General features: G+C 40.8%; 1 protein-coding gene across 1 annotated transcript in view; it reads right to left on the reverse strand.

Annotated features, from left to right (window-relative positions):
- Positions 1-26,609, reverse strand: part of EXOC4 (exocyst complex component 4) — a 635,543-nt gene that overhangs the window by 82,531 nt on the left and 526,403 nt on the right. Inside the window, exon 14 of the mRNA XM_019750984.3 lies at positions 21,706-21,884. Coding sequence (XP_019606543.1) covers positions 21,706-21,884 — 179 coding nt within the window. The remainder of the gene's footprint in view (positions 1-21,705; positions 21,885-26,609) is intronic.

A 26,609-nucleotide genomic window follows, 5' to 3' on the forward strand; every position in this document is an offset into this window, starting at 1 on the left:
TTCTTATATACCATGCTTTCCTACTTTTATGTAAACTTCTTCAGTTTGGTAGGTCTGAGGAAGGCTGCATGGAATGTAAGCTTTTCAGAGATCCTGTATGTCTGAAAACATTTTTTATTCTCCCCGCACACTGGATGGACAGTGTGGTTATATAATTCTAGGTTGGAAATATTTTTTCTTAGAATCTAAAAGGTATTTTTCTATTGTCTTCTAGAGGCGAGCGTCACTTTTGAGGAGTCATTGCTTTTCTGCTTCTCAAGTCTTTCTACAAACCCTTAGTTATTTATTTGGACAGTTGTAGGATTTTGTTTATTCTGAGGGTTCTGCAAATGTGTGATGACTGCTTTGCTGGGAATCTAGGTCTAGTTTCATCCACTATGCTGGGCACTCTGGTTCCGTTTTAACTTGAAAATTCATGTTATTTTTGGTTTTGGAAGTTTCCTTTTTCTTTCATGATTCTCTTCCCTTTATTTCTCTCTTCATTCTCTCTGTGGCTCTCTTAGTCAGTTGTTAGACATAGTGGACTGCTCCATAGGGTCCTTTTAATTTCCCCCCCCTATGTTCTATTTGTCTTTATTTTCTTGCTCTCTCTCTTTTTTTGTTGTTGTTGATATTTTTTCAACTCTATCTTCTACGCTTTCTTCTGATATTTTTATTTTCATGACTTATTTTTTTATTTGCAAGAGTTCTTTTTTTGTTCGTAGAATGTTCCTTTTATAAGTATACTATTCTTGCTTCATGGATGCAGTATCTTCTCTTACGTCTTCTTCTAGGGATATTAACTACAGTTCTTTTGTTTGTTTGTTTGTTTTTTTAAGTGATTTTCTTTTGGGATAATCCTTATTTCCTCTAAGTTACTCTTTCTGTTTCATTTGGTCTCTATGATTCATATTACATGGTCCCCTAAAATGTCCACCATCCTTGGCTGTCTGATTATATGTAAGTGGGGCTGACTGAAATTTCTGTGTCTGTAGAGACGGATTTTATGAACTGTGGTCATGATTGTAAGTGATCTGGCTGGTCTGTTTCACTGGGGAACCACAGATGTCCATGTCTGGAGTTTTTTTCTCTTGGGCCGATCAGATTCCTCAGAGAAGGCTTTCCAGTCTCTTGTCTGGAGTTACATATCTGGCTGCCAGCCAATCAGCAAAAGGAAGAGGGTCTCAACAGTCATCAATGGGAACTATGAATTGACTATCTTAAGTTCAGATGGTAGCCCCACACTCAACTATGACTTATGTCCTGCAGTCCAAGGGATCTCTATTTTACCATTTTTAGAGAACAAACCTCCAATGCTCTGCTGTGACTTTGATAGGAGCAATACCACAGCTATGTGAAGCAGGGGAGAAAATCTGAGGGTAAATGTCTCACAAACAGACTTTCAACAAGCCTTCCAGTTTTTAATCCCATTTTCCTCTTTCAGAGGTAGCTAAGCCAACTAAAAAAAAAAAAGTAAGTTGGATAACTTTTTGGTGTTCTCACTACTGGTTCAGAAATTAGCTTTCTTGGATTTTTTTTTTCCTGTTTTTTTGTTCCTTATACCCTTAAAAATCCTTTTTGTTTTGTTTCATTGGGTTAAGGAAGACAACACAGATAAATGTGTATGTTTATCCATCACAGTTTTGTTTACAACTATTTAAGGTTCATACTAAGGGACAAATTGTTTATCCTTGTTAACATTATGGCTACTTACCACATGGTTGGACCTAGATTGCATTTTACTCAAAATGGCATTCTTCCACTTCTCCCAATCTACACACCCACCAATTTACTAAATATCCCTCCAAATTCTATGCCAAATTGCATGCCTGGGTGTCTCAGAGTCATATTCTATGTAAATAGCAGGCAGGCTTCAGGCATCATAATTGAACACTGTTACCTCAGTGACTTGAGAAGAAATTTGCCAGGAATAACATAAAAGATGGAGGTGGCAGCTTTTATTAGTCTTTGTGTACACAAACAATTCAGAGCTGAGTCTATGAATTGAGTTCAATACTAATCTCGAGTTACTGGCATAAAATTTAGAAGGGGCTCTAGTCAAAAGGTGGAAAGCCTAGAACTATGCCTGCTTAGGACCCATCTGAACTGTCTGGAGACCATTGCTCTATGGTAAAAAAAAACATGGGGTCTAAATCAACAATTTGTTAGTCGATTAGAGTGAATCTGAAATTGCTTTTTGAGAAGGATTTTGAGCCTACTCAGAGCCTCCCCTTTAGCCCAACTCCACCTTTCCTAACTGACTCTCAAAAATGTTTACCGGATCTGAGCCACAATGTTACCCAAGCGAGAGAAGTTGTTCTTGTTTCTACTATAGCATTGGTTGTAGTCTATATCACATGATTTCAGGTGTGATCTCTTGGTAAGTAAATGTTAGAGATCAAAACTAGCGGAGCTACTGGGACCTATAGGGGGCATAGATGGGGAGGAAAGTCTTGTTCTGAGATGGCAGCTCAGAGACCTGTGTTAGAAATATCTATTTCCCCACTTAAATAGTATTATTAATGGAGGTCAAGGTTGATTAGTTTGTCCATTTATTTGACAATTGATAGAATCCACATTATTTGAGCCCCTTCTATGCACCATATTAGTTGGTGATATAAAGGAGAAAAAGTCCATACTTTCAAGGTGCTTACAGTCTAGTTGGAAAGGCAGATACAGAAACAGATGGATGACATAATACAGTATGTCAACTGCTACAGATAGCTCTTGGGTATTATGAGAGCTCAGATAAAGGTTACTGAATTCAGTCTGAGGTTCCAAAAACATTCTTGAAGTGTGGATGCTTAAGCTGAATTTTAAAAGATGAACGGGATTAACCAGGTGAAGGGGAATGGGAAAAGGTCGGAGAAAGGGCATTAGACTCAGAGCGGGGCGGCCTGAATAAAGGTAAGAGGTGAGAACTGGCGTGGCACTGCGGGAGAACCACGGTCAGTTCAATGCCCGTAATACCAGAGATCTAGATTGTGAAGAACTTTCTGTGTCAAGTTAGGGATTTTGGACACTGCCTAGCAGATGATGAGAACCCACTGGAGCAACTTATCTGCTCATATTTGCATTTAGATGGATCACTTTGGTAGAGCAGTTGTATCCTAGTAGAACAGAGAATGGAGGCCGGCCAGTCAGCAGGAGCTACTGCGATAATTGAGGTGAGAAACAATGACGGTATAAATTAGGGCAGAGGCAGTAGGGATAAAGGAGATATGACAGACAGAGAAATATTTAGAGAGTAAAATTAGCAGATCTTATAGCCACGATCAGAAATAGGCATTATTATGATTTACCTAATTTATAGAAAATGAAGACTCAAAGAGATTAAAAAGCATGTCCCATATCCCATAACCAAAAACAACAATGCTTCTGTGGGAGATATGCTTTCAGAACTTCTAGAAGTCAATTTTAAAAGAAGTTCTGGAACATAACACATTCATTACGTCTTAAGTAAATACTGGAGCCCAAACAGGTAACGAAGGAAAAATTATTTAAGGAAAAGAAAGACAAATCAAAGTAGAAGGTCAGAAAAAACATGTTCAGTAAATAAAATCCACATTTAGCTAGCAATAAAATAGGCATATAATTAAAAATATTGCTTTGAATAAGGAAGTTAATGGCCAGAATACTGTGGAAATCCAAAGGCATTCGTACTGTTTAATCCTAGGAGAGTCTTAAGGGAGATAAATGGATGACTTGGGAGGAACTTTCTTACGCTGTGTAAGATCACTGCTACTATCAGTGCTCAAAATGAGAGAGGAAAAGAGGGAATGGTAGTACCTGCAGAAATAAGAAAAAGGGTGGCTCATTTGTAGACAAAGATTTACCAGCCAATTCAGCAAACAGACGAAAGGCAACAGATTTCAGGCCCTCACTGGAAGCACTCTGTTAATTTCATTCAATTTGATGAAACGTTTCCAGAGTATCTGCTGGGCCTTACCTGGTTTTATTATTGACACTGAGTTATACTGGCCTTGTTAACATCTGTATCAAGATGCAGTACTCCTGGGCCCTGTGCAACACCCCCAAGTTGGCTGTGAGTTCTACCTGGTGCTCTGAATCTGAGCTAATGCGGAGAATGACCAGGACGGGAGTCTTAGTGCTGGCTTCTGGCAGTGTGGCTGGGTTGTTAAGTGATTCACGTGACTAATTCAGTGTGCAAAGTACAAAATTAAGCGAACTGCAATATGGGTAACTGACCACTAATGAATTCAAGCTGACTATTTTCACTATTCTCGTTGCCCAGCCCTTCCAAGTATATTGCTCGGATGCATTTCTCAGCTGCTTAGATGTTTCAGATGGTTCTATTAAAGTTAATAGGAGCTCCATGGTAATGACGCCTTTTTGTTGTTTCATGATGCGTGTGAAACCTGAAGGTGCAATCCTTAGTAAAGGTCTGGCATACACAGGAAATCATAGAATAATCCATTATCTAAATAGTAGACATAAAAAATACCATATCAGCACATAAGGATCTTAACTTCTTAATCTAAAGACTAGAATGGTTTGAAATCCTTAGATGCTTACACAGTAAATCCTACTTTAGACTAAGTCACACTCGGCCACCAGGATTTTATTGAAGACTAAAGACTTAGTTCATAAAAATTAAGTATTTGAAAGTTATAGTAGATGTTTTGAATTAATGCATATTTAATTCTTTTAAAATTCCACTATGCATGATGTTAATGAAGTGTCAGTATTCTGTTTATCTTCCCAGGGCTGTTCAGAGCCACTCAGACATTTAAAAGCCTATATTTACTCTGCTTTAAAAAATAAAATTATTTATAAGTCATCTCACTGAAAAACAAATCCATGTGAACAATTAACTCAATGAGACATGGTACAAGTTAATCCCGAATGGAGAAAAGGAAAGCTTTGACTTTAGGGAAATATACTTGCATTGAAAAACTTAATTCAATTCATTTTAAGTCATGAATACAAAGACCCTTTTGAGCATGCCATTGAAGAATACGAAAAAGGGGCATCATTTTAGTTGTGCATTTTAGTCCTCATACTGACAAAAAAACAAACAAAAAACACACAAATGTATTATCAATAGGAAAATACAATGCTTTTATAAGGAAATGCACAGAAAACAGGTTCTCTGTTCAGTCCTAACTAATTACTAATTATAAATACGTGATATATCTTTCCTGGCATTATATCCTCACACTTCAAAAAAGTATGCTGGAATAAATACGGCCACAATTCTTTGCAGTTCTTCTCATCAGGAGGTAATGTCTTTCCTCCACCTCTTAATTCTAGACTGGCCTTATGGCTTGCACTGACTAATAACATGGCTGAAGTAATGCTGTGTGGGTTCTAGAGCCAGAGTCTTAGGGACGCCAGTATCTGCTTTTGCATTCTTGGAACTGCTCTGATATCTCTGCATATTAAAGCAGCCCAGGATGAAAGATCCTGGAAAGAGAGAGGCCCAGCTTCCCCAGATGACACAGCCCCCAGCTGAGCTACCCAGCTGAATGCAGCTGCCTGCGTGCCTCTGCTAAGGCTAGAACTGCCCACCTAACCCACTGAATGGTCACAAGTATTTGGGGTGGTGTTTTACACAGTAACAGAGAACTGAGGTAGGAAGTGTCTGGATACTCCAGCACCTTCTATGGCCATGGCATGCTTCACTTTGCAATGATTAAGATAGATAGAAGAGCTTCCCTGGAGGAAGAATAATTTCAAAATGCTTTGATCTGCCAAAGTTAATATCACTTACATGAGATAAATGTCTTTTGCTATTTTGTAGAAAATGGGAGCGGACGACTGATAGTTATGACTGCTTACGGATGGATGAGATGAAGGATGAATCTATTGCTATAGTACAAGTTTCTTCCAGAAGTACTTACCATTATGATTACTCAGGCTGACACAAGTAGTTAGGACCTCTCCTGTGTCTCAAATAGGGGGAAATCTACAATAAACATGGAAAGTTCAAGGATGCTTTTTCAATGCACTCCTGCATTTTCCCCCTTTAGGCTCAGGGATGGTTCCCTTCGTTTTCTCCCTATCCTCACTCTAGGAGAACTGTTGTTAGTTTCTGATTTTCTACCAGAAAATCCTATCTGATTTGAATCACTTCTGTCCTTTACCACTCAGGTTATGTATATGAAAAACATCTGGAGGTTGATAAACTCCTAATTATGCCATATTTTTATATAAACTTCACAGTGCTTATCTAAAAAAAAGAAAGAAAAGAGAAGAAAAGAAAAAGAAAGAAAGAAAAACACAAGAACACAAAAAGCAATGGCAGTGCTGTCCCTTAACAAGTCCACCGGGAGACAACACTGTCTAGGGCCGGCATCTCCATATTCCTTTGAGTAAATATCTTAACAGTAAAAATTGTGAACCCAGATCATTAGTATATGTACATTTAGTTATTGATAAATTATACACATCTATTATGGTACTAATATATTATATACATTTAAAAATATAACTGAAAAATGAATAAAGAATGAGCCGAAGATAGAACAAATAATGTTCTGAAATGTCCTCCTAAACATGATGGTTTCAAATAGACGTTAGTTAATACATCAAAGCACATATACACTTAGGGTAAAGTTCACCTCGATGGCAGTGGATATAAATCCATATTCCAAATAATACTCTTGACAAGTTCTTTTGCCAATTTCCAGTCATAGCTGATTAGACTGTTATATCTGATTAGGTAACGTCATAATATGACTGATGAAGAGCTCTACCAGGAACAAGAAAAATACCAGCTCTGCCATTTTCTCATGGCTTGTTTTTGCTTATATCCTCAATCTGTAGTTTTCCTTTTAAGCCATTTATCCAGTTTTGAAGGTCAGTTTAGTTAAAAAAACGAAAAACACAACAACTGAAAACGTAATCCATAAATCCACTCCACCAGGCATATACTATGTTCCAGAATGTTGACAATAAAAGAATGGCAGAGGGTGCCAAAGTTGTTTCCTCTTTGTTGTGGAATCCTTGGGGGTTCCCTCAGGAGACCGCCCATGTAGTACTTGACAAATAGACCAAATGAGGGCTCCCATGCCATCTCTTATATTAAATATCAATAAAACTTACATTGTTCCTGATGGTTTTAATGTTTAAAAGTGTAGTAAATAAGTGGTCTTCTTTTTTCTTCCCATGCCCCAATGTATTGTTTTTCATACTTTCTGGGAGGCATAAAGCTCATGCTGAAAATAACTGATCTACAGAATAGAACAGTAATCTTGAATCCTAACTGTAAATATTAAATACCCTAGGAATGTAAGGAAGACAATACCTCGGGCTTTAAAAGAATTTTAAGCCCACAGCTAACATTATACTCAATGATGAAAGGTTGGAAGCTTTCCCTTCAATATCAGGAACAAGACCAGTGTGCTGCTTCTCACCTTCCAGTTCTACGTAGAGTTACGGGAAGTCCTAGCCAGAGAAAGCAGGCAAGAAGCAGAAGTAAAAGGCACTGAAATTGAAAGGAAGTAAAATCGCGTCTGTTTACAGATGACATGATCTTGTTTATAGAAAACCCTAAAGACACCACAAAAAACACTGTTAAAACTAATAATTCAGTAAAGTTTCTGGATACAAAATCAACATACAAAAATCAGTTGCATTCCTATACATGAACAAAGAATTATCTGAAAAAGAAAGAAAGAAAACAATCCCATTTACAAAAGCATCAAAGACAATGAAATATTGAGGAATACATTTAACTAAGGAAGGGAAATATCTATAAACTGAAAACTATAAGACATTGATGAAAGAAACTGAAGAGGACACATAAATGGAAAGATATCCCATTTATGGATCAGAAGAAGATTATTAAAATGACTATACTACCCCAAACCATCTATAGATTCAATGCAATCCCTCTCAAAATTCTAATGGCATTTTTCACAGAAATAGAAAAACAATGCTGAAATTGGAATGAAACTACAATAGACCCTAACAGCCAAAACAATCTTGAGGAGGAACAAAGCTGGAGGCACCACACTTCCTGATTTCAGATGGTACTGTGGAGCTATAGTAATCAACACAGCATGGCACTGGCATAAGTATAAACCAATGGAACTGAATTGAGAGCCCAGAAATAAACCCATGCACATATGGTCAGATAATTGACAAAGGAGCCAAGGATACTCTCTGGGGAAAAGACAGTCTCTTCAATAAATGGTGTCAGGAAAACTGGATGTTCATATGCAAAAGAAAGAAACTTGACCCCTACCTTACACCACTGACAAAAATTAACTCACAATGGATTAAAGATTTAAACATAAGACCCGAAACCATAAAACTCCTAGAAGAAAACATAAGAAAAAAGCTCGTGGACATTGGTCATAGCACTGATTATTTTGGATATGACACCAAAAGCACAAACAACAAAAGAGAAAATAAATGAGTGTGACTGCATCAGACTAAAAGGTTTCAGCAAGGCAACAGAAAGAATCAAAATGAAAAGGCGACCTACAAAATGGGAGAACATATTTGTAAACCATTTATCCGATGAGGGATTAATATCCAAAATACATAAGGAACATATACAATTCAAAGCCAGAAAATAGTCCCAACTAAAAAGGCAAAAGGCCTGAATAGATATTTTTCCAAAGAAGACATACAAATGGCCAAAAAGTGCAGGAACAATGCTCAACATCACTAATCATCAAGAAAAACCACAGTGTGATATCATCTTACATCTGTCAGAATAGTTATTATCCAAATATATGGATAATATGAAATAATAAAGCTGGTAAGGATGTGGAGAAAAGGGAATCCTTGTACAGTGTTGATGGGAATGCAAATTGGTGCAGCCGCTATGACACACAGTATGGAGGTTTCTCAAAATATTAACAATAGAGCTACCGTATGACCCAGAATCCCACTCCTGGATATTTATCTGACGGAAATGAAATCACTATCTTAAAGAGATATTTGCACCCCCATGTTCACTGCAGCATTATTTACAATAGTCAATATATGGAAACAACCTAAGTGTCCATCTATGGAGGAATAAAGAAAATGTGACGTTACACACACACACACACACACACACACACACACACACACACGGGAATATTATTCAGCCATAAAAAAGAAGGAAGTCCTGTCATTTGTGATGACATGGATGAACCCTCAGGGTGTTATGCTTTCTGAAATAAGTCAGTAAAAAGAAAGAAAACTGTTGTATGACCTCACTTATATGTGGAATTTTAAAAAGCCAAACTCAGAAACAGAGGAGAACAGTGGCTGCCAGGGACTAGGGGACAGGGCAGGTCTGACATGTGCTGGTCAAGGGGACAAACTTTACTAACAAGAATAAGTTCTTGGGAGCTCATGTGTAGCCTGTGACTACAGTTAACAAGATCGTATTGTATACTTGAAATCATCATATTGGGTATCTCAAAATTACACAATGGTATATGTCAATTATATCTCCACAAAGCTGGATTTTATTTTCTATTTCACGAGGTGGTAAGGAATAATGATTCATTTGAAGGTAGCAGAGTGTGATGGTCACAAGCACGAGCATTGACGTCACTCAGACGTGGGTTTGCACACTAACGCCACCACTTACAACCAGACAATGAGCCTCATAGGTCGTGAAGATGAGATGAAATCAGGTAAAGAGCTCGGTGTATAATATTATCGCTATATCTGAGAATAACGCTGAACGTCTCATTAGAAGCCATCATCTATACAAACAATTAGGGATTTCAGAGGTGTCAAGTAGAAAAACATCTGAAGTACAACCGGCTTCAGAATACCAATTTTCATAATTCTACTTCCGGGTACACAGATCCAAAGAGCTGAAAGGAGGGACTCAAAGAGGTACTTGTGCACTCATGTTCATAGCAGCATTATTCACAAGAGCCAAAAAGTAGAAATGTCCATCGACAACTGCACGGATAAAGAAAACGCAGTACATACCCATCCTATTCAGCCTTAAAAAGAAAGGAAATAGTGACACGTGCTACAACATGGAGGAACCTTGAAGACATCACGCTAAGTGAAATAAGCCAGGCACAAAAGGTTTGCTACTGTGGGATTCCACTTTATGAGGTACATAGAGTAGTGACATTCACAGAGACAGAAAGGAGAGTGGTGGTTGCCAGGGGCTGTGGGGAGAGAGGCGTGAGAAGTTAGTGTTTCATCAGTCTGGAGTTTCAGTTTGGGAAGATGAAAAAGTTCTGGAGGTGGATAGTGGTGATGGTGGCACAACAGGGTGAATGTACTTAATGCCACTGAATTGTACACTCAAACACGGTTAAAGTGGTAAAAAAAGAAAAAAGGGAAAGAAAGGAATATTAATTTCCATTCCTAGACAACACTAAGAAGTCCTAGCAGAACTGGAACCTCCAGAACCCCCTTGGGTGTTTTATTACCCCAGGGGCAGTAGAGAAGGGTTACCCCTAACCACAGCACTTGTTACCCCTGTGCAGTAGCCCCGCTGAAGCCTGGGTAAGTCTTAACCAGAGATGGCCCATCAGCCTGCCTCAGTACAGACAGAATCCTTTGATGTTAAAAGGCCCGAGCTTCAGAGCGACTTTCTCTTGTCTGTCATTTTTGTTGTTTTACTAAAACCACAACGCTGCAGTTTCTTCATTTGCACATTCCCGATACAGTGAAGCACACATTTGAAAAAGTCATTTCATGAGAGCTGGAGGTTTCACTCACTGTGGCCCCACATAAATACAACCTTACCCTTTGCCTAAGTTCAAAGGCCACATGGCTTTGGGAAGGCTGTTAAACATAAGTCTAATTTTAAATGCAATACGCCAAAGCTCCCTCGACAGCGAGACTGAACTATGAAATAGAATGGCTCAGCTATCAACTGGAGGCAGACCTGGGCGTTTTGCATTGAGTACTGCTGTGGGCAAATACTGGCAGTAAAAAGAAGAGTCAGGAACAAAATAGTCTCAGGATGGCTCAGAATGAGGTAAGGAGCTTTAAAAAGGAGAGGCAAACCAAGGAAAAAACTACCCCTTATCGAGGAATCACTGTTTGCTATACGCTGTGTCAGCTGTTGTGTATATACTGTGTGTACAGATACAAACGGACTTGATCTTCCAAGCATCTAATGGGGGATTGATAACACAGACAACAGCATCTTGGATGTTAAGTGTCTCGTCCAGGGCCAGCCCATGCCCACCTACCGATGATGTCAACTCAGAAATAAGGAAGGGGTGTAACATCAGATGTCAGTCTTGCCTCCATAGTCCATGGGCAGGGTTGGGTCAGAGAGAGAACGTCTGGGACAGTGTGGAAGCAAAGCACCTCTCCATGCTTGTTTGAGGGAACTAGAGGTGGTGGGAGGGGTTTCTGGCTGCTGGTGGCCCTGCGGTGGCCATCTGTCTGTCAGTGACCTGTGTGCTCTGCTTCCTGGAGTGATGCAGATATAGCAGCATATGCAAAACTCTGTTGTGGGGGCGTTTCTCTAGCACACTTCCAAGATTTCTGTGAAAGCCCAAAAACTGTTGGCTTGAGCAAAACCGTTAATTGAGCTTGTGGTACCTTTCAACAAACAATACAATGGTGGCGTTTTCGTCCCACTCCCTCTTTTAGAAGCAGACAGAAGTTCAGCATATCTCTCTCTGGGTAAGGTTTGAGCAAATACTTTTCTTCATAAAGCCAATCCTAAAGGGTGGCTTTGAGTGTACTGAATAAAACACACTAAATGCTATTTCTGATGGTATTTCTGTTTTGATGCTTATAACCCATAAATCTTAAAGTTAATATTTTGGTGAGAATTGCTCCCTACACAATTTGTCTCACTATCTAGCTATCACTATTTAAAAACTGTACCATAAAAGGTCAAAATCTTGTTATCACAGTTCTTGAGTGAAGTTCTATATTCCCCTAAAAATTGTGCGAGAGACGCTCTTGGAAAAAATGGACAGATCCTCAGCAGGCCTAAGCAGAGAGTTTCTGACAAAGAAAGTGGACATGTGGCCATTTTATGCAGATCCTTTGTTCAGGTTGCCTCCCTTAAATCTCCCAGAGACTTCTCACTATAAAGAGAAACGGACTCGGTCTTAATCAGAAAATTGCGCGATATTACAAAAGTGCCCAAGATAAAACCTGGAATAAAAGATAACACCTAAAAAGCATGTGTTCAAGATCAGGTCCAAAGCTTGGATCAAGTACATGCATCTTGGAAAAATAATTCATATGGAACCTGAGGATTTTTTTAAGTAAGTGGCTGAGTATTTTTTTTAAGACTTCCAATAGCTAAAACTCTCAATAATGAGTTATCTTCAGGAAGAGAAGAGGGGCATTTCTCCCCCAGGTGTCAGGTTAATGACTTTACCATTTTCTTTTCAGGAAGTTTCTCACATACAGACAGTCTCTATATACAGAGATGCAGTTACATAGCTTATCATTACCTTCACGGAGGTTCTATAATATAATAATTCTGATAATACATTCTCTTGTCTTCCAACCACGTCAGGCATCATAAAACCTCATCTTCGCCATATACTGTGTGTTTTAGGAGAATGAGATTTCAAAGAGACTTACAATGGACATATATTGGAAAATAAAAAGAACAAAAAAGAAGAGAGGAAATTCCCAACGGCATTTAAAATGCAACAGTCCTCTACTGCATGACCCAAAGCTAGTTAATACAGACATTTCCACTAACTTTAATCTTTAAGTGGTTATTGTTGAAAAAAAAAAAAAAGAAATCAAGTTTGCGTTTCTCAAAAGACAAGAGGGAAGAAAATGACTTGTCATATCTGACTGGGTTGGAAATATAAAATCCAATTCTGAAGAAGCAGAGATAAGGAAAGTGCTATGGAAGAGCCATCAGCTTAGCAAACACTAAATAATGAACCATGCAGAGACTGTCCAGCATGATAAAATACTCTATTAGAGCGACTGTTTTTAAATGAGTGATAATTGTGGCACATCTACAGTGAAATGTTATTGAATTTTTATCTGTAGCAGGAAGCTTTTGACAGACTTGCAGAAAAGTCACCTACAAATAGTACCTTCTTTAGATGAATTTGACCAAACGAGGTTTCTAGCATGTAATGTCTTTCTGACATTACAGGGTTTGTGCTTCCTTGAAGAATCTGATCCGATAGTCTTGGCTTCTAAGAAAGACACTTAGGGTTTTCAGGAGTCTTAGAAAAAAGTCCTCATTATTCTTCCTTTCATGATAATTGGATTAAGTTGTGAGTTAAGAACTCCAGTCCAATCCACCCAGGATTCAACAACCAGTGCTCAAAGATGTTAGTACACAGGATTAGCTGCTATGAATAAGCAACACTGTTCCTTGGGGACCTACATCTAATATATACCTGGACATCATATGACAAAGGATAATTTATTGTACAATTTATAATACTGTATATACATTACAGTATCGAATATAGGATAATAAAGTAAATGAGAACCTTTCCCTAAATACATGAGTAGAAAATGTGGTCCCAAACTAGATTCTTGGGAGGAGAGGGCACAGCTGTTACACTCAGTTTCTAAAAGTGGGTGAAATGTCAAGATCCTGCCCCACCCCTTTAAGTGCACTCAATGCCACTCATAGTAGGGACGCAGCATAGCGTTCATCTTGTGCATTATTTTGGGAGACAGCTGAGGCACAGCATCCTCTCTGGGGGAGGGGGCAGAAGCACCCTGGTTTGGTGACCGGAGGCACACCAGCCACGGGCGACTATGTTGTCCTGCCGGACATGATGGTCTGCATTCTGAGAACGGTCAGGTTTAGTCTAGATTTTGTCACTGCCTCATTTTGACCTTGGGCAAACGGCCAAACTTCTGTGTGTCACGATCATGCTTCATAAAACGGAGAGACTAAAAGGTTGGCCTGTCATCGACGCCTTAAGGCAGAAATAGGGGATTATGAATGAATGATTATGAAGGTCCTTGAAAGTACGAGGCGCACTCTAAGTGCTGAGTGTCATTACCATCACCACGGCCTCCTGTGGGACTGTTACACGCACACACAGTCATTCACACATGCCGCCCCTTTGTTACACTTTCCCGGGACTGGCAGTCTAGAAAGGGTCTTTATGCAGTATTGATTAATAAGAAAGCTGTCTCAGAAAGCATAACATTGAGTTAACATTGGGAACGTTTTTCTAAATTCAATCCCACAGAGTGATAGAGATTTCTTCCATTCAATCTCAGCCAGCCCTCTATCCTCTTTCTGTCGTCCCTGTGAAGGATGGGTCTCTCCTACCCACTGAATTTTGTGCCACACCTACACTTTTGTGCCACACTACTTTCAAGGGTGAAGAAATTAAAAGACACTCTTTTTCTACTAAGGAGTTCATTAAGTCATGGTTTCACTTTGGTTAGTGGGCTTATCTGAGGTTTCAAAGCACCCAACTATCCGAGGGCTTTTCTAGATAAGAGCTTAGATTTAATGGCACATTTAGCGCCTTGAGGTACAATCTTTCACTGCTTCGCACTGTAAGAAGCTTTTCCACTTGGCAGCCACATCAGTTCCTTCAGATGTCTTGTTCAAGTCCTGCTGTCCTGGTAGCCATTCCTCCTCAGGGCTGCTCGGGGTATCACTTCAGGTAACTCAGCCTGTCCACCATCTCCTCAGTCTGGCTCTGCAATGTCAACATGCCGTTCTAGAGCCTTCTCTTGCATTCCAACTTCTTCTGCCTCTGCCTTCTCCCAGGGAATGCCATTTCTATTTCTTCCTGTTACCATTCTGTGGTTTTGTTTGAAGATGTAATCATTCAGCTGGAAGCTCCCAGCCACCACACTTAACCATCCATGATATTACCATATTTTAATACAATATTTCCCGTACGGATACAAATGTTGGCACTTTCAAAGACACAGCCACATAATGCTTTATGGGCAGATACTTGGAACTTGATAATTACACTGAAATGCCCACAGCACTAGCCGTCTGTAGCTTCACAATTGATGAACACGACCTTGCTGAGGGAGGTGAGGTACTGCTTCCTACTCAGTACTCACCACAGGACAATGCACGCTACAGATGACCAGCTGACCAACAAAAAGGGAACTGGGTTTGGTTCTGGTGTGCTTTGCAATAACAGCTGGGCACTCGTTTCATAGTTTTGAGGAACAAAGGTATCCTTTTGAGACTCCACCGTGGTTTCTCAGATGGGCAATTTGTAGACAGAGGTGACTTTCAGATGCTGACCCATTCTTAGGCACATGCCCGCGACCTCAGATACATTTGGGAACTCTGGTAGAGTGACGGCCATGATTTACCAGAAAGGGCTCAGGAGCACAGATGTTAACAGAGTTTTAACAGCAACTATGAGACTTGAGATACAAGGGCAGCTTGAAGGGATGGGAGGAGGGGAAGCCCCAGCATGAGGGGAGGAGCACCATGAGTGACAGCTCCAGGGATAGAGTCACAGTGGCAAACCCAAGAACCCCATTCTGAGTACCTACTGTGTGTCACACCCTGCTAAGGACGCCATGTTCATCATCTCATGTAATGCTTACAGCGACTCAACGCGCACGCATCATTATTTCTACTTAACAGGTAAGAAAAACTATTTGGCTCAGAAAGGCTAAATAATTTCCCTACGGTGATACAATAACTGGACCGATTTGTCCCCATGTGAGCCTGACTTCAAAATCAAATGGAAACATATTTGGACAGTATTTTAAAAAGGGCTAAAGGCTCATATAAAAGTAGAAGTGGTATCAATTAGAGGAGATCAAAACAAATTCAGAGTTGGACACTGGGTGAGAAAAATAATAAAGAAGACATGATACCAGTGGTCATTGAATGTTCTCGGTAAACGGCATGATCATGAAATTTACCAATGACAGTGACTCTGCAAGGTATCACCAACAGAAGAAGAAGAATGGTAAGAGTGAAGCCACAGAATGAGACGCAGCTTAAAAAAAAAATCACAAATCATAACCCCCCCAAAATGATGATGTCATGGAAAGCCTAGCCTCGGAAAGATGATTAGAGAAACTAAATAAGTTAGGCTAAGCAAATGTCTGGGGAGGAGCTGTCTGATAACAGTCTACAAATATTTGAAACTTGTAAATACCGAAGCAGGAGAGGAATTACTATGCGTGGAGTTTTAATTAAAAATAATCAGATGAAATTATGACAGGGAAAACTGTAGCTTAATGGACTGACAAAAGCAAAGCTGACATAGGACAATGTCTCATGAGGTCTTGGCTGGGGATATTTTTATTCTCATTTGTGAGAATAAAATGAGAAATTGAAGAACAAATTCGGCGGGGGTGGGTGGGTGGGGGGCTCTAAATCAGTCGTTCTCAACCTTGGCTATTCGTTGAAATCGCCTGAGGAAGTGTTAACAAGCATGGCAAGTGGGGATCTTCCCCAGACAGTGTGACCACAAGCTCATCAGGTGATTCTAAAATAAGGCAAGACAGAGAACCAACCCTTCAGAAGAGTGGTTCTCAACCTCTGATTTGATTGGTTTGGGGATATCCAGGCCGCACCTTGGAACAATTACAGAAACATCTCTGCGAGTGGGGCCCAGCATCAGTATTTTTTTTCCCAGCATGAGTAATATTTTTAAAGCTCCCCATCTGGTTACAGCCCAAGTGCAGCAAACTTGAGAACTGCTTCTCTAAAAAGGACATTTTTCAGGAAGCAAGTTTCACTTGCGGGCTTTGAGTCAACATTGCACTTTAGAGCCTAATGAAATTGGTCAAAATAAGACTAGTGAAGAAAATTCAGGTGACTCTTTTAATCGCAGCATGGCTTTGTCTGAAACAAAATGGTTGTGTACATTTATTAAGGACTGTTTAGCACGCGTGACAACTGAGAAGTAGTGGCAGACCTAATCAAGTGGCCCAGGGTAGAATAAACAGTTCCTCCTGCACAGAGCCTTACAGACCCATAAGATTTTAATCAATATCAACTACATAATTGTTGAAGGTGGACGACTACTTTTTTCTTTTAGCAGCTGTTCAACTTGTCCAAACATTGGGCGTATTACAGATATATTTGTCATGTGAACAAAAAAATAGGCACTAAAAAGATGAACAGACAAAAGCAATTTGTGGCAGGAAAGTGGAAAGTCGATCTAGAATTCAGAAGAACTGTCTAGAGAGGACTAGGAGAATTGGAGGCATAGAAATCCATCCCAGGGCATCATCAGTGATAAATCACAGCGATAGGAGTTACTCTTGATATAATGTGATGAGAACAGCACTTTATCTCTGTGGTTTTCCTTCCTCAAACTCATAAGTCCAGTCTAGTCATGAAAGAGATCAGACAACCCCATGTTGAAGGGCATTCTGCAAACTATCTGACCAGTATTCTTCCACACCTTCAAGGTCGTCACAACAAGGAAAGTCTAGGGAGCTGTCACGGTCTAGACAACACTAAAGGGATGATAATGACTAAATGTATTATGATGTCCTAGATGTGATCCCGGAACAGAAAAAGGACATTAGATAAAAGCTCAGGAAATCTGAATAGTGACTATTAATGTATCAATATTGGTTCATTAGTTGTAGAGAATGTAAGAGGTTAACAATAGGGAGATACACGGGAGTTCTGTACTATCTTTGTGACTTTAAATCTATTCTAAAATAGAAATTTTATTTAATAAAATCAATCCCAGGAGCCCTATCACAATAGACATCCCAGCATTCCTCAGTGAATTCACACGTGGAATTCTATTAGGAGCTAGAATCGTTGAAAAGTGTGAGGGCAGTGCACTGACCGGCGAATGGTCAGGATAGCAGCTGAGTCTGAAAGAAGCAAAATGGCAGCTGCGGTCATTTTATGTCAGTTGACTGGATCTTCAGGCCAGAAGTCTTTCACATCCAGAGATGGACAGGTAGGGGCCAGGAGAATGTGCTCAAACGCAATCAAGTATTTTAGAGAGAAGATATTTAACATTTAATTTCTAAAGAACAGGACAGAGGAAAGAGGTTTAGATGGAAGCCAAGGGACTTCAATAACAAAAAGATGGTACGTTTGCTTAAAGAGCAGAATATATAATCAAGAAAATGTTAGAATCTCTAATCCCGGAGACTTTCTACGGAATCCAAGACAGACAGGACGGCCCCCTGAGGAAGGCTTGCAGGCGAAAATGAGCCCAGGAGGCCTTTTTCTGTTCTCTGTAGTCTGTTTTTAAAAGCAACACATCCTTAAAACAACTGGATAAAATACAAAAGAAAATCATTAGTGTTCCAGTTGCATACAGTCTAACAATTCTTATGTAGGTCACCTTTTGCTGAGAACTTTCTTTACCATAACAGTTCATCTCAGAGTCTTTATTTAGGATTCTCACAAACAGAAGACAGTACTAGAAAGGACAAAAGTTACTCTGTGCCTTTACTAGAAGGGTGCCACGGCGACCGATGGGGGAAAACACGCATAAACCGAGATCCGGAAGGCCCAAGTCTAAATGGGATCCTGCTGAACCTCCTTGCACTGAAAGCGTGTTTGTTAAAACAGATCTTGAACAGAAAGAAATCCTAGGAGTGGGAGTGGGAGACAGAGACTGAGTGATGGCTGAGGAGAAAGAGTCAGAAAACAAGGCATATACAAAGGGAATCAGAGGAACCCATGAGAGAAGGTCAAGTTGGGTCAACCCAAGTCCTCTCTGGGACAGTTTCGGGACCTCTCGGGGAAAATGCTCTTTTTGTGTAGGACCAAATAATGCTGAGGCCAAGGGTGTTGGCCAAGGATGTTGCCACGTGGAAAGCGCTCCTCTCTGATGGAAAACAGTGAAGAGGAAATACCCAGAGATAGGGAGAGGGAGGGAAGGAGAAAGAGAGTGTGAGCAGATGGGTACACATAGCTGCGACATGAAGCTTTCTTGTGAACCTCTGGAGCCAGCCACACCTGAAGTTTTCTGATTTACCAGTTTTATGAAGCAATGCATTCCCCTTCCTTCAACTGGCCGTGACTTTCAATGGAAAAAATCTTAAGTAAAGCAATTTGAAGGAAGATTGAGCAGGTGACTACCAGAAGAAACGGAGTGGGAACTGTGGACTGGGGTAGGACGGCAGTCAGGATCTACATGACGGCAGGAGACTCTTACGTGGAAAGAGGACAGAGTGATATTGGGCAAATACTAAAAGAGATGGGAAAGTTGTCTTTGAAGAAAATGGTCAACTGGACAAATGGCCAACCCCACTCTATCACGGAAATGTACACTTCAGTGTGGCATCAGAAGTTTCAGGTGGGTGACAATCTTGCTGTAACATGTGAAGAGATAGTCTGCTATGAAAATAATTTTCTGCCAACTTCCTCCACTCCATTACATGAACAGATTCTGAATGATAACAAAGCACGGCTTTTAACATACCAAACAGGTAACAGTATGGGGAACAAGCAATACACCTCGTATCATCTTTTCTTGATGACTTCCCATCCTCAGAATCCAGTGAGTGCTTGACAAAAGGCTGGCATTTTCTTCATGCTCCCTGGTCTCGAGACTTGGAAACAGTTTTGTGGAGGTAATCATCTGATTCACTTTTCAAAGGAATAACAAAGAGGTGTCCCCGTTCCCTTTCTAGAGTTACACTGACATGGAGAATCAAAGTAACCCATTATCACAGAATTCCCCGCCATGTTCAAATTATAAACATCAATGGGCATCTCTCCTGGGAATGCAAAGAACAGATGAGCGAGGCCTGTTGTAAGCAGAACAAACCACGTCCGCTTGATGCTTTGTTTTAGCAAAGACAACATGAGTAGTGATTGCAGTTCACTTGGGTTTTGCCCTGATCATGAAAATGCTGACAGTAACTTAAATCACTCACTGGGTGGAATAATCATTGTGAGAGGAACTGAGAGGGTCCAACTTACAAAATGGAACTGAACACGTGAGACAAAGTATCAGCGGGCGCGGCAGAAGAGATCTTTGTCAGAGTAACAGGGATGATTACAGACATGAATTAGACGGCAACTGTGCTGTGGTGTCTTGGTGACATGGACACAAGAGCTAAATTGTGCAATTACAAAGCTGAGCATGACTCAGAGAGCATCTCTCTCTTTTTGGAAACAGTGGATGCCAGGTTAGCCTGTGTGAGTCCCTCAGCGGCTTGCTTTACAGGCTGTGTGCGCTCCGGCCTGTGGAGCCCTTTTAGAATACAGAAAAGAAATCTGGAATGCTATGCCACCGGAAATAAGCGCTTGCATTATTAAATAGTAGATGCTGATGGCCTGCCAAAGGAAAGGACACTTTCCAATCATCACTAATAAACCTACCCAGGGAGCCCTGCACTTGCGAGAGTCAAAGGACGTCAGGAAAAGAGGCATCTGGTCCCTTTTCAGAGCTGTTTGTTTTGCAATTAGCTAAGGGGAAATTAGCTCTGACCCTTTTTTTTTTTTTTTTAAGGAAGTGGGGTGGCACTGGGAGATAAAATGGATAATATAGACTACAACTTGTGACAGATTGCCCGATAGGACAGGATTATAAAGTCGAAGAGCTTTCAAGGATGCCTAGTTATGCACAGTCTGCTCAGATCCCATACGGGGCCCAAACCCTCCTTAATGGGTGGGTACATTCTTCTATTCTTACAGATTCAGAGAATGAGAATAAACATGTATAATTTTATCATCAGATAAAAAGTAGTATTTTTAAATAATAAACACAAAATAAATAGTAGTATTTGAAGCTTTCTAAAGCACAGTGTATCATCTCCCTCAAAAGCCCCCCCCTTGTATCCCTTCCCCCCCATTGGCTCTCTGGACAGCTCCACACGCAGCATGATATCCTAAGTAGTGAGCATTCAAGGACTGATTCTGCCTGTGGGGGCTGAATGTCAGGGAGTAAGCTATCCCTGTGAATGTCACCATACCTCTTCCTTCTCTGCCCTAGAATCCATGGTGAATCAAGTAATTATAACTTTTCAAAGGACGGCGACAGCAACTTACTCTGAAGTTCACATTCCAAGTAATGGAAGCGTTTTCCTTCCAAAAATCTTCTAAAAGTTAAACTCTAACATTAAGGCCAGAGCTGATTTTGTTTCTTTGATGTTCTTGCTGTTGTTTTGCTTTATTCTGGCCTGTTTGTGTCTCTCCATTTGTGCATTCAAACCTGCCATGTCCTTTATTCCCTCTTCACATCACTTTTTTGCTTTGCCTCTATTATAACCATCTAACACATACACCTGAACTAATAATGCCTTTAGAAAGTATTTATAGTTATTGAATAAAGTTTACGTGCCCTTAAAGTTTTCAAGTTTTTTCCCTCTGAGTCATGGGTCCTTTACTATTTTTATTTCATATCCTAATACTTGATTTTCTTGAAATCTATAATTAAGCTCTCTCTCAGCAATCTCTTTTTCAGAATTGTTTTTCTCATATTCTCTATTTTCTAGCACCTTAATCCCTTCTATTATTCTCTTTTTAAACACTTTTTCATTAACTTCATATCCGTTAAAATGAAAACATCAGCCATGTGCTCGGCTAAGAGCTCTAAGACAGTTTCTACCCTGGAGAAGTTGTGAGTGGGACAAAAGATACTGCTTTCTGTTCCTGAGACACAGCGGCTCAGTCTTACGTGATTTTCTGTTTCTAAGGTTTACGATCAAGCTAGTGAACACGGGCCATTTCTGGCCTCCAAGTTGCCACACAGGGAAGCCAAGGTCACTTTCTTCTGCAGAATCACAAAGCTCGGGAGGGGAGCACAGGCGGAACTCTGGCACAGGTCTTCCGACAATGAACATGTCCCCACACGGTGACATGCACAGGACACTCCCATTTCAAGAGGAAGTACTCGGTCTAGCTCCGCAGCTGTCCCCACAACAGCTCCCCGACCAGGTACTTACTCTGGGCTGTAGAAAGGTTGGAGAAGGCTGACTTTGTTCGACCTGCTAACCATTCCAGGCTTTCATGCATGTTGGCCAAGGCTTTGAGGTCACTGACGTCACGCAGGATGTCTTGCGCGGGGATTAATTTATCACCCAGGTTTCCAATAAGAACTTCAGACTCCTTGCCGAAGGCTGCCCTGAAAAACAAATCGGAAACACACTTCCTATACAGCATGGAAAAGGTAGGGATGGGCAATGCCTTTTCAGACCTGTCTAGGACAGTGCTTATAATCACTGTAACACAGCATGTTATTTCTGCTAGGTGGCTTTTAGGAGAAAACTACCATACCCCTGCTTAAAATGACTCCGGTAGGAGGAGAGTCCATGGAGGGAGAAGGAAGTGACCTTGACGCCTGTACCTTCAACAGCAACCAGAAGAGGCCCGGCCCACACACTGATGGTCCGTAGGGATTAGCTCTGATGCCTGCTCTCTTAGGGGTTTTTCCTTTGCCTCTTCTCCTGCTATGGAAGCAGAGGAACAGCTTAGGGTGTTAAATACATACTCTGTTTGAAGGTTGTTGTTAAAGGAAACAACCAAATTAATGTGGCATTTGGAAAATGTTTTAAAATGTTCAAAAGCAAAGAGGGCTGGGCATCTTTAAGAAAGCAGACGCTAGTTGAGATGGATGACAGGCCTCATTCGTTCATTCATTCACTCATTCACTTATTCTAAAAGGGATCTGGGGCAAACAAACAATAAAGCATCAAGGCATTCATTATTTGGAAAGAGAAACCAGTAAAAATCAATGCTGGGAGAAACCAGTAAAAATCAATGCTGGGATCCTTTTACTGACTGGAAAGAAACACAGTCAGGTGGATTTCACACAGAGCCTGGTGTCTTCATAACGTTTTGGAGGGCTGACAAATCAGGTTATGCAGGGTTACAGGAGGATAGAGTCAGAAGGGACCCTAGAGACCACATGGCACAGTCACTGCACAGATGAAAAAATGAAGGCTCAGAAGGTTAATTGTTTTGCCAACAGGACACATGAGTGGCAGAGCTGGGATTCAGGCTGTCTAATCCCCACAGCTCTCTTTCTTTCAAAAAGAGCGAGGGCTGAAATGATAAAAGATGACGGAGGATCTTAGGGAGAAAAGTCCTGTCTTTTCAGGAACGCTGCACACCGGTGGGTAAGCAGAGTTGATGCCGGTGGACGTTGGAACAGGCACCTGGAGAGGTTTTTTTTTAAGTCCCAAGGCTTTTACAAGTCAAAACACTTCCAGTGAGCAAAAGCAAGGGCTTTATTTAAGTAGAACAAACTGGATTAAGTTTCAAGCAAGCAGTGATTAATAATAGTTGACATAGAGTCACAATGATGCTTAATTGACGCCAGGCACTTAGTGCCCAGCAGACACTCAGGGTTGAAAGAAACAACTGCTGTGAATCAAATGCTTATTAAGAATGTCTATGCTACCAAGGAATGACTCGTGATTAGGCTTCTTAGTTCAACAGGTTACATTATAAGGGAAAGTCATAATCAGCTGACTGGGTTGGGCAGGTCCTGGCCACAGAGGCAGTGCAGTGCAGTGGGTGGGACACAGGACCCTTGAGTGTGCACACGAACCTTCCCTGGGGGTCTTATCAAAGGTGCTGGGGTGGCACTTGAAGTCTGCCTTTCAAACTAGTTTCAGGCTGCTTGTCGGAGACGCATGCTTCCTTTGAGTCGTAAGGCTTAGATGAGGGCACAGGCTTCAGTCAGGCGAACCTGCGTCCCAATCCTGAACCTGCCACTTACTTGCTCTGTGATGTTGCTTAACGCCCCTGAGCATTATTACTTAGGCAATAATGGTAATGACCCCTGACCTCACATGAGTAATGTAAGAACTAGATGAGGTGGCTTTTAAAATCTTTACTGGGAAAATGTCAGTAATTACAAAAGTAGAGAGAAGAGTATAATAAACCCTTTGTAGCCATTACTCAGGGTCAATTATTAGCAACTCATGGTGAGTCTCACTTTCATTTATCTTTACCCACATCCCACCCCCCACCTTAGGAGCATAACACAGTGCATGGAACTTGGTGAAAGCTGGTAAGTTGTAGCTATTATGATTCTTAGGTCTGCTGAGATGCTTGCTTTCGTGTCAACCCGAGGTATGCTCTGATGAATAAATGGAAATGGGAAAGAGTGATCAGAAGTAAAGTAAAAAACTAGATCTCAAGGGCTAGTATTACAGATGGAACCTTGTGACATCACGCAATGCCACTGTGTTTCAGAGTCCAGACTTTTCTCAAAATCTTCCAGAAGTAAATTATTGTGGCAGAAACCATTAGTTGCCTATCCAGCATCCATTATCGCATGCCTTCTTAGTAAAAGGACACTGATATTGTTGGGGTCACAGGATACCCAACCTAAAAACAAAATAAAACACAATAACCTAGTCAGTCTCCCGGCCCCTCTTGCAGATGTGGTCAGTGAGATACCAACTGAAACCATCAGACGGCTTCCCAGGAAGCTCTTCCAAGCAGTGTTATTTGGCCAGGGCCACTTTTGCCCTCCCCCTTACGGGAACACAGCTATGGCGAGTGAAGCTGCAGTAGTGCTTTGTCAAACATCAGGTGACCTTGAGTGTGGAAATAATGCTAAGAATGATGGAGCCCAAGACAGGAGGGCAAGGGTGCAGTGGTGACATCATGCAGCTGACAATACACTTCTGGCTTTCATGTGATAGGAGAGAAAACGAAACCTTGTTTGCTTAAGCCACTGATATTCCAAGCTTCTGCTACCAGCAGCTAAATGTAATTTTGAACTGACACAATTACCTAATTAGCATAAGTGATGTCATCCTCAGAAAACCTCTGAATTTAGATATCCCTAAAATCGAGTTACCGGGAAATGGAGAACAATGTCTCCTCCATGATTTCAGCTATAATATCTTCCCCTTGGCTGTCACTCAGTCAAGTTGTAAATATTTAGTTTTCTTAATCTGTCCTTACATGCCAACCCTCGCAGACCCCTTAATCACCTTTGATAGATAGAACACAAAAAATGCCTGTGAGCGACGTGGTTAAAAAGCAACAGGGGAGGCAACCAGCTTTGAAAAACAGGCTTGGAGCCATTTCTGTGCACGTTGGTGTGACCCTGGGTGGAATGTGACAATGGAGACAAATGTATTTCTGTAGACGGTTAATCTGCTTGTGCTGGGATCAGGGGGCCCAGGGCATTATCTGTGGTGCGCCTCCAGCAGGAGATGCTACCGCATTTCCCTTTGGCTCACCGAGATTTACTTAACCTCCTCCGAAGGGAGAGCAATAGACTGAGAAAAATACAAACTGCCTCATGTTGAATGCATAGTAGACATTTCATTTGACAGGAATCCATAATCACCCCCTAACGACCTGGAGAGAACACAGAAACCATGACATCAAGAATAAGTGATTGACAGCTAGAACCCTTTCACACACATAAAAGCATTCCTTCGAGGATTTGTGTGTATCAAAGAGCTTGGTGGATGGTTTTTATGTGCTCCAATAACACTGAAGGGGATGGCTTTAGCTGCTTGACTGCAGATTTTTTTCTAAACCCTCTAATTTATTAAATAAATTATGGTATATAGACACTACAGAAAAGTATGCAGTCATCAGAATTATATAGTAGAAAATACTTGATGTCATAAAAAAATGTTGGGTATAGTTTATTTTTAGCTGTGATATACAGTTGAGTAAAATAAGCTGTTAAAAATAGTATGAACTGCATAACATTAAAAAAGAAAATAATTACGTATTTATATGAACTACAAAAAGACGGATATTTATAAGGTCAGACAATTAAGTTTGTGAACTCATCCTACAAAAAGTGCTACTACCTCATTGCTGAATATCACTATGGTCACCTTAGAAGTACTGCCCTTGGGAAGCTATGCACTGACGCCAGTGCTGAGTCCACCCTTCAAAGCAATTTTGGAACTCTTTTTCTGGAATGGCCATCAGAGCTGTCATCGTATTACCCTTGATGTCCTGAATGTCATCAAAATGTCTTCCTTTCAATATTTCCTTTATCTTTGGGTAAAGAAAGAAGTCATTGGGGGCCAGATCAGGTGGGTAGGGAGAGTGTTCCATTACCGTTATTTGTTTACTGGCTAAAAACTCCCTCACAGACAGTGCCGTGTGAGCTGGTGCTTTGTCATGATGCAAGAGCCATGAATTGTTGGCAAAAAGTTCAGGTCGTCCAACTTTTTCATGCAGCCTTTTCAGCACTTCTAAAGAGTCAACTTGGTTAACTGTCCAGTTGGTACAAATTCACAATGAATAATCACTCTGATATCAAAAAAAGTTAGCAATGTCCTGTAACATATTCGCAAAATTACTGTCAGACCTTGTATATACCAAAATGTTAACTGTGTGACTGGATCATGCTTTGTGCCTCATATTTTCTACATTTTCTCCAAAGAACATGTTTACTTTTTCATTAAAAAAAAAATTGGAAACCCTACCACAGATAAGAAAACCTTTGAAATGGATGCATCGAGAATTTCAGCCTAGAAAATGGGAAGACGTGGGCTCTGCAGTCACTAGAACTAAACTGGGAGGCGATGAGTGGTCCGTCTGAGGCTGATTTGGACGGTGGCTCCGGGCTGGCTCCAGATGCGGTCAGTGTCCACTGAAGGCCCCATGCCCCCACCAGAATGACCACCACCCAGCATCTGGGCCAGCCCTGCTTTCTCTTTCTCGATCTGAATTTCACTTACTCTTCATCTTATCGTCAGCAGGCCAACATGCTCACAGAGAAGCCTATGAAACCCGTCACGCTTAACTTCACCACACAACTATAAGCTTTAAAGAGCTTGATCGGACGAGACTGCATTGAAGACAATTTTGCCAAGAGTGTAAACCCTGTTTAACTTCATTTTACTGCACAATCATA

This window comes from Rhinolophus sinicus, chromosome 8, assembly GCF_057876585.1.
Source record: "Rhinolophus sinicus isolate RSI-liver-muscle chromosome 8, RSI-T2T, whole genome shotgun sequence".
NCBI classification, from domain to species: Eukaryota; Metazoa; Chordata; class Mammalia; order Chiroptera; family Rhinolophidae; genus Rhinolophus; species Rhinolophus sinicus.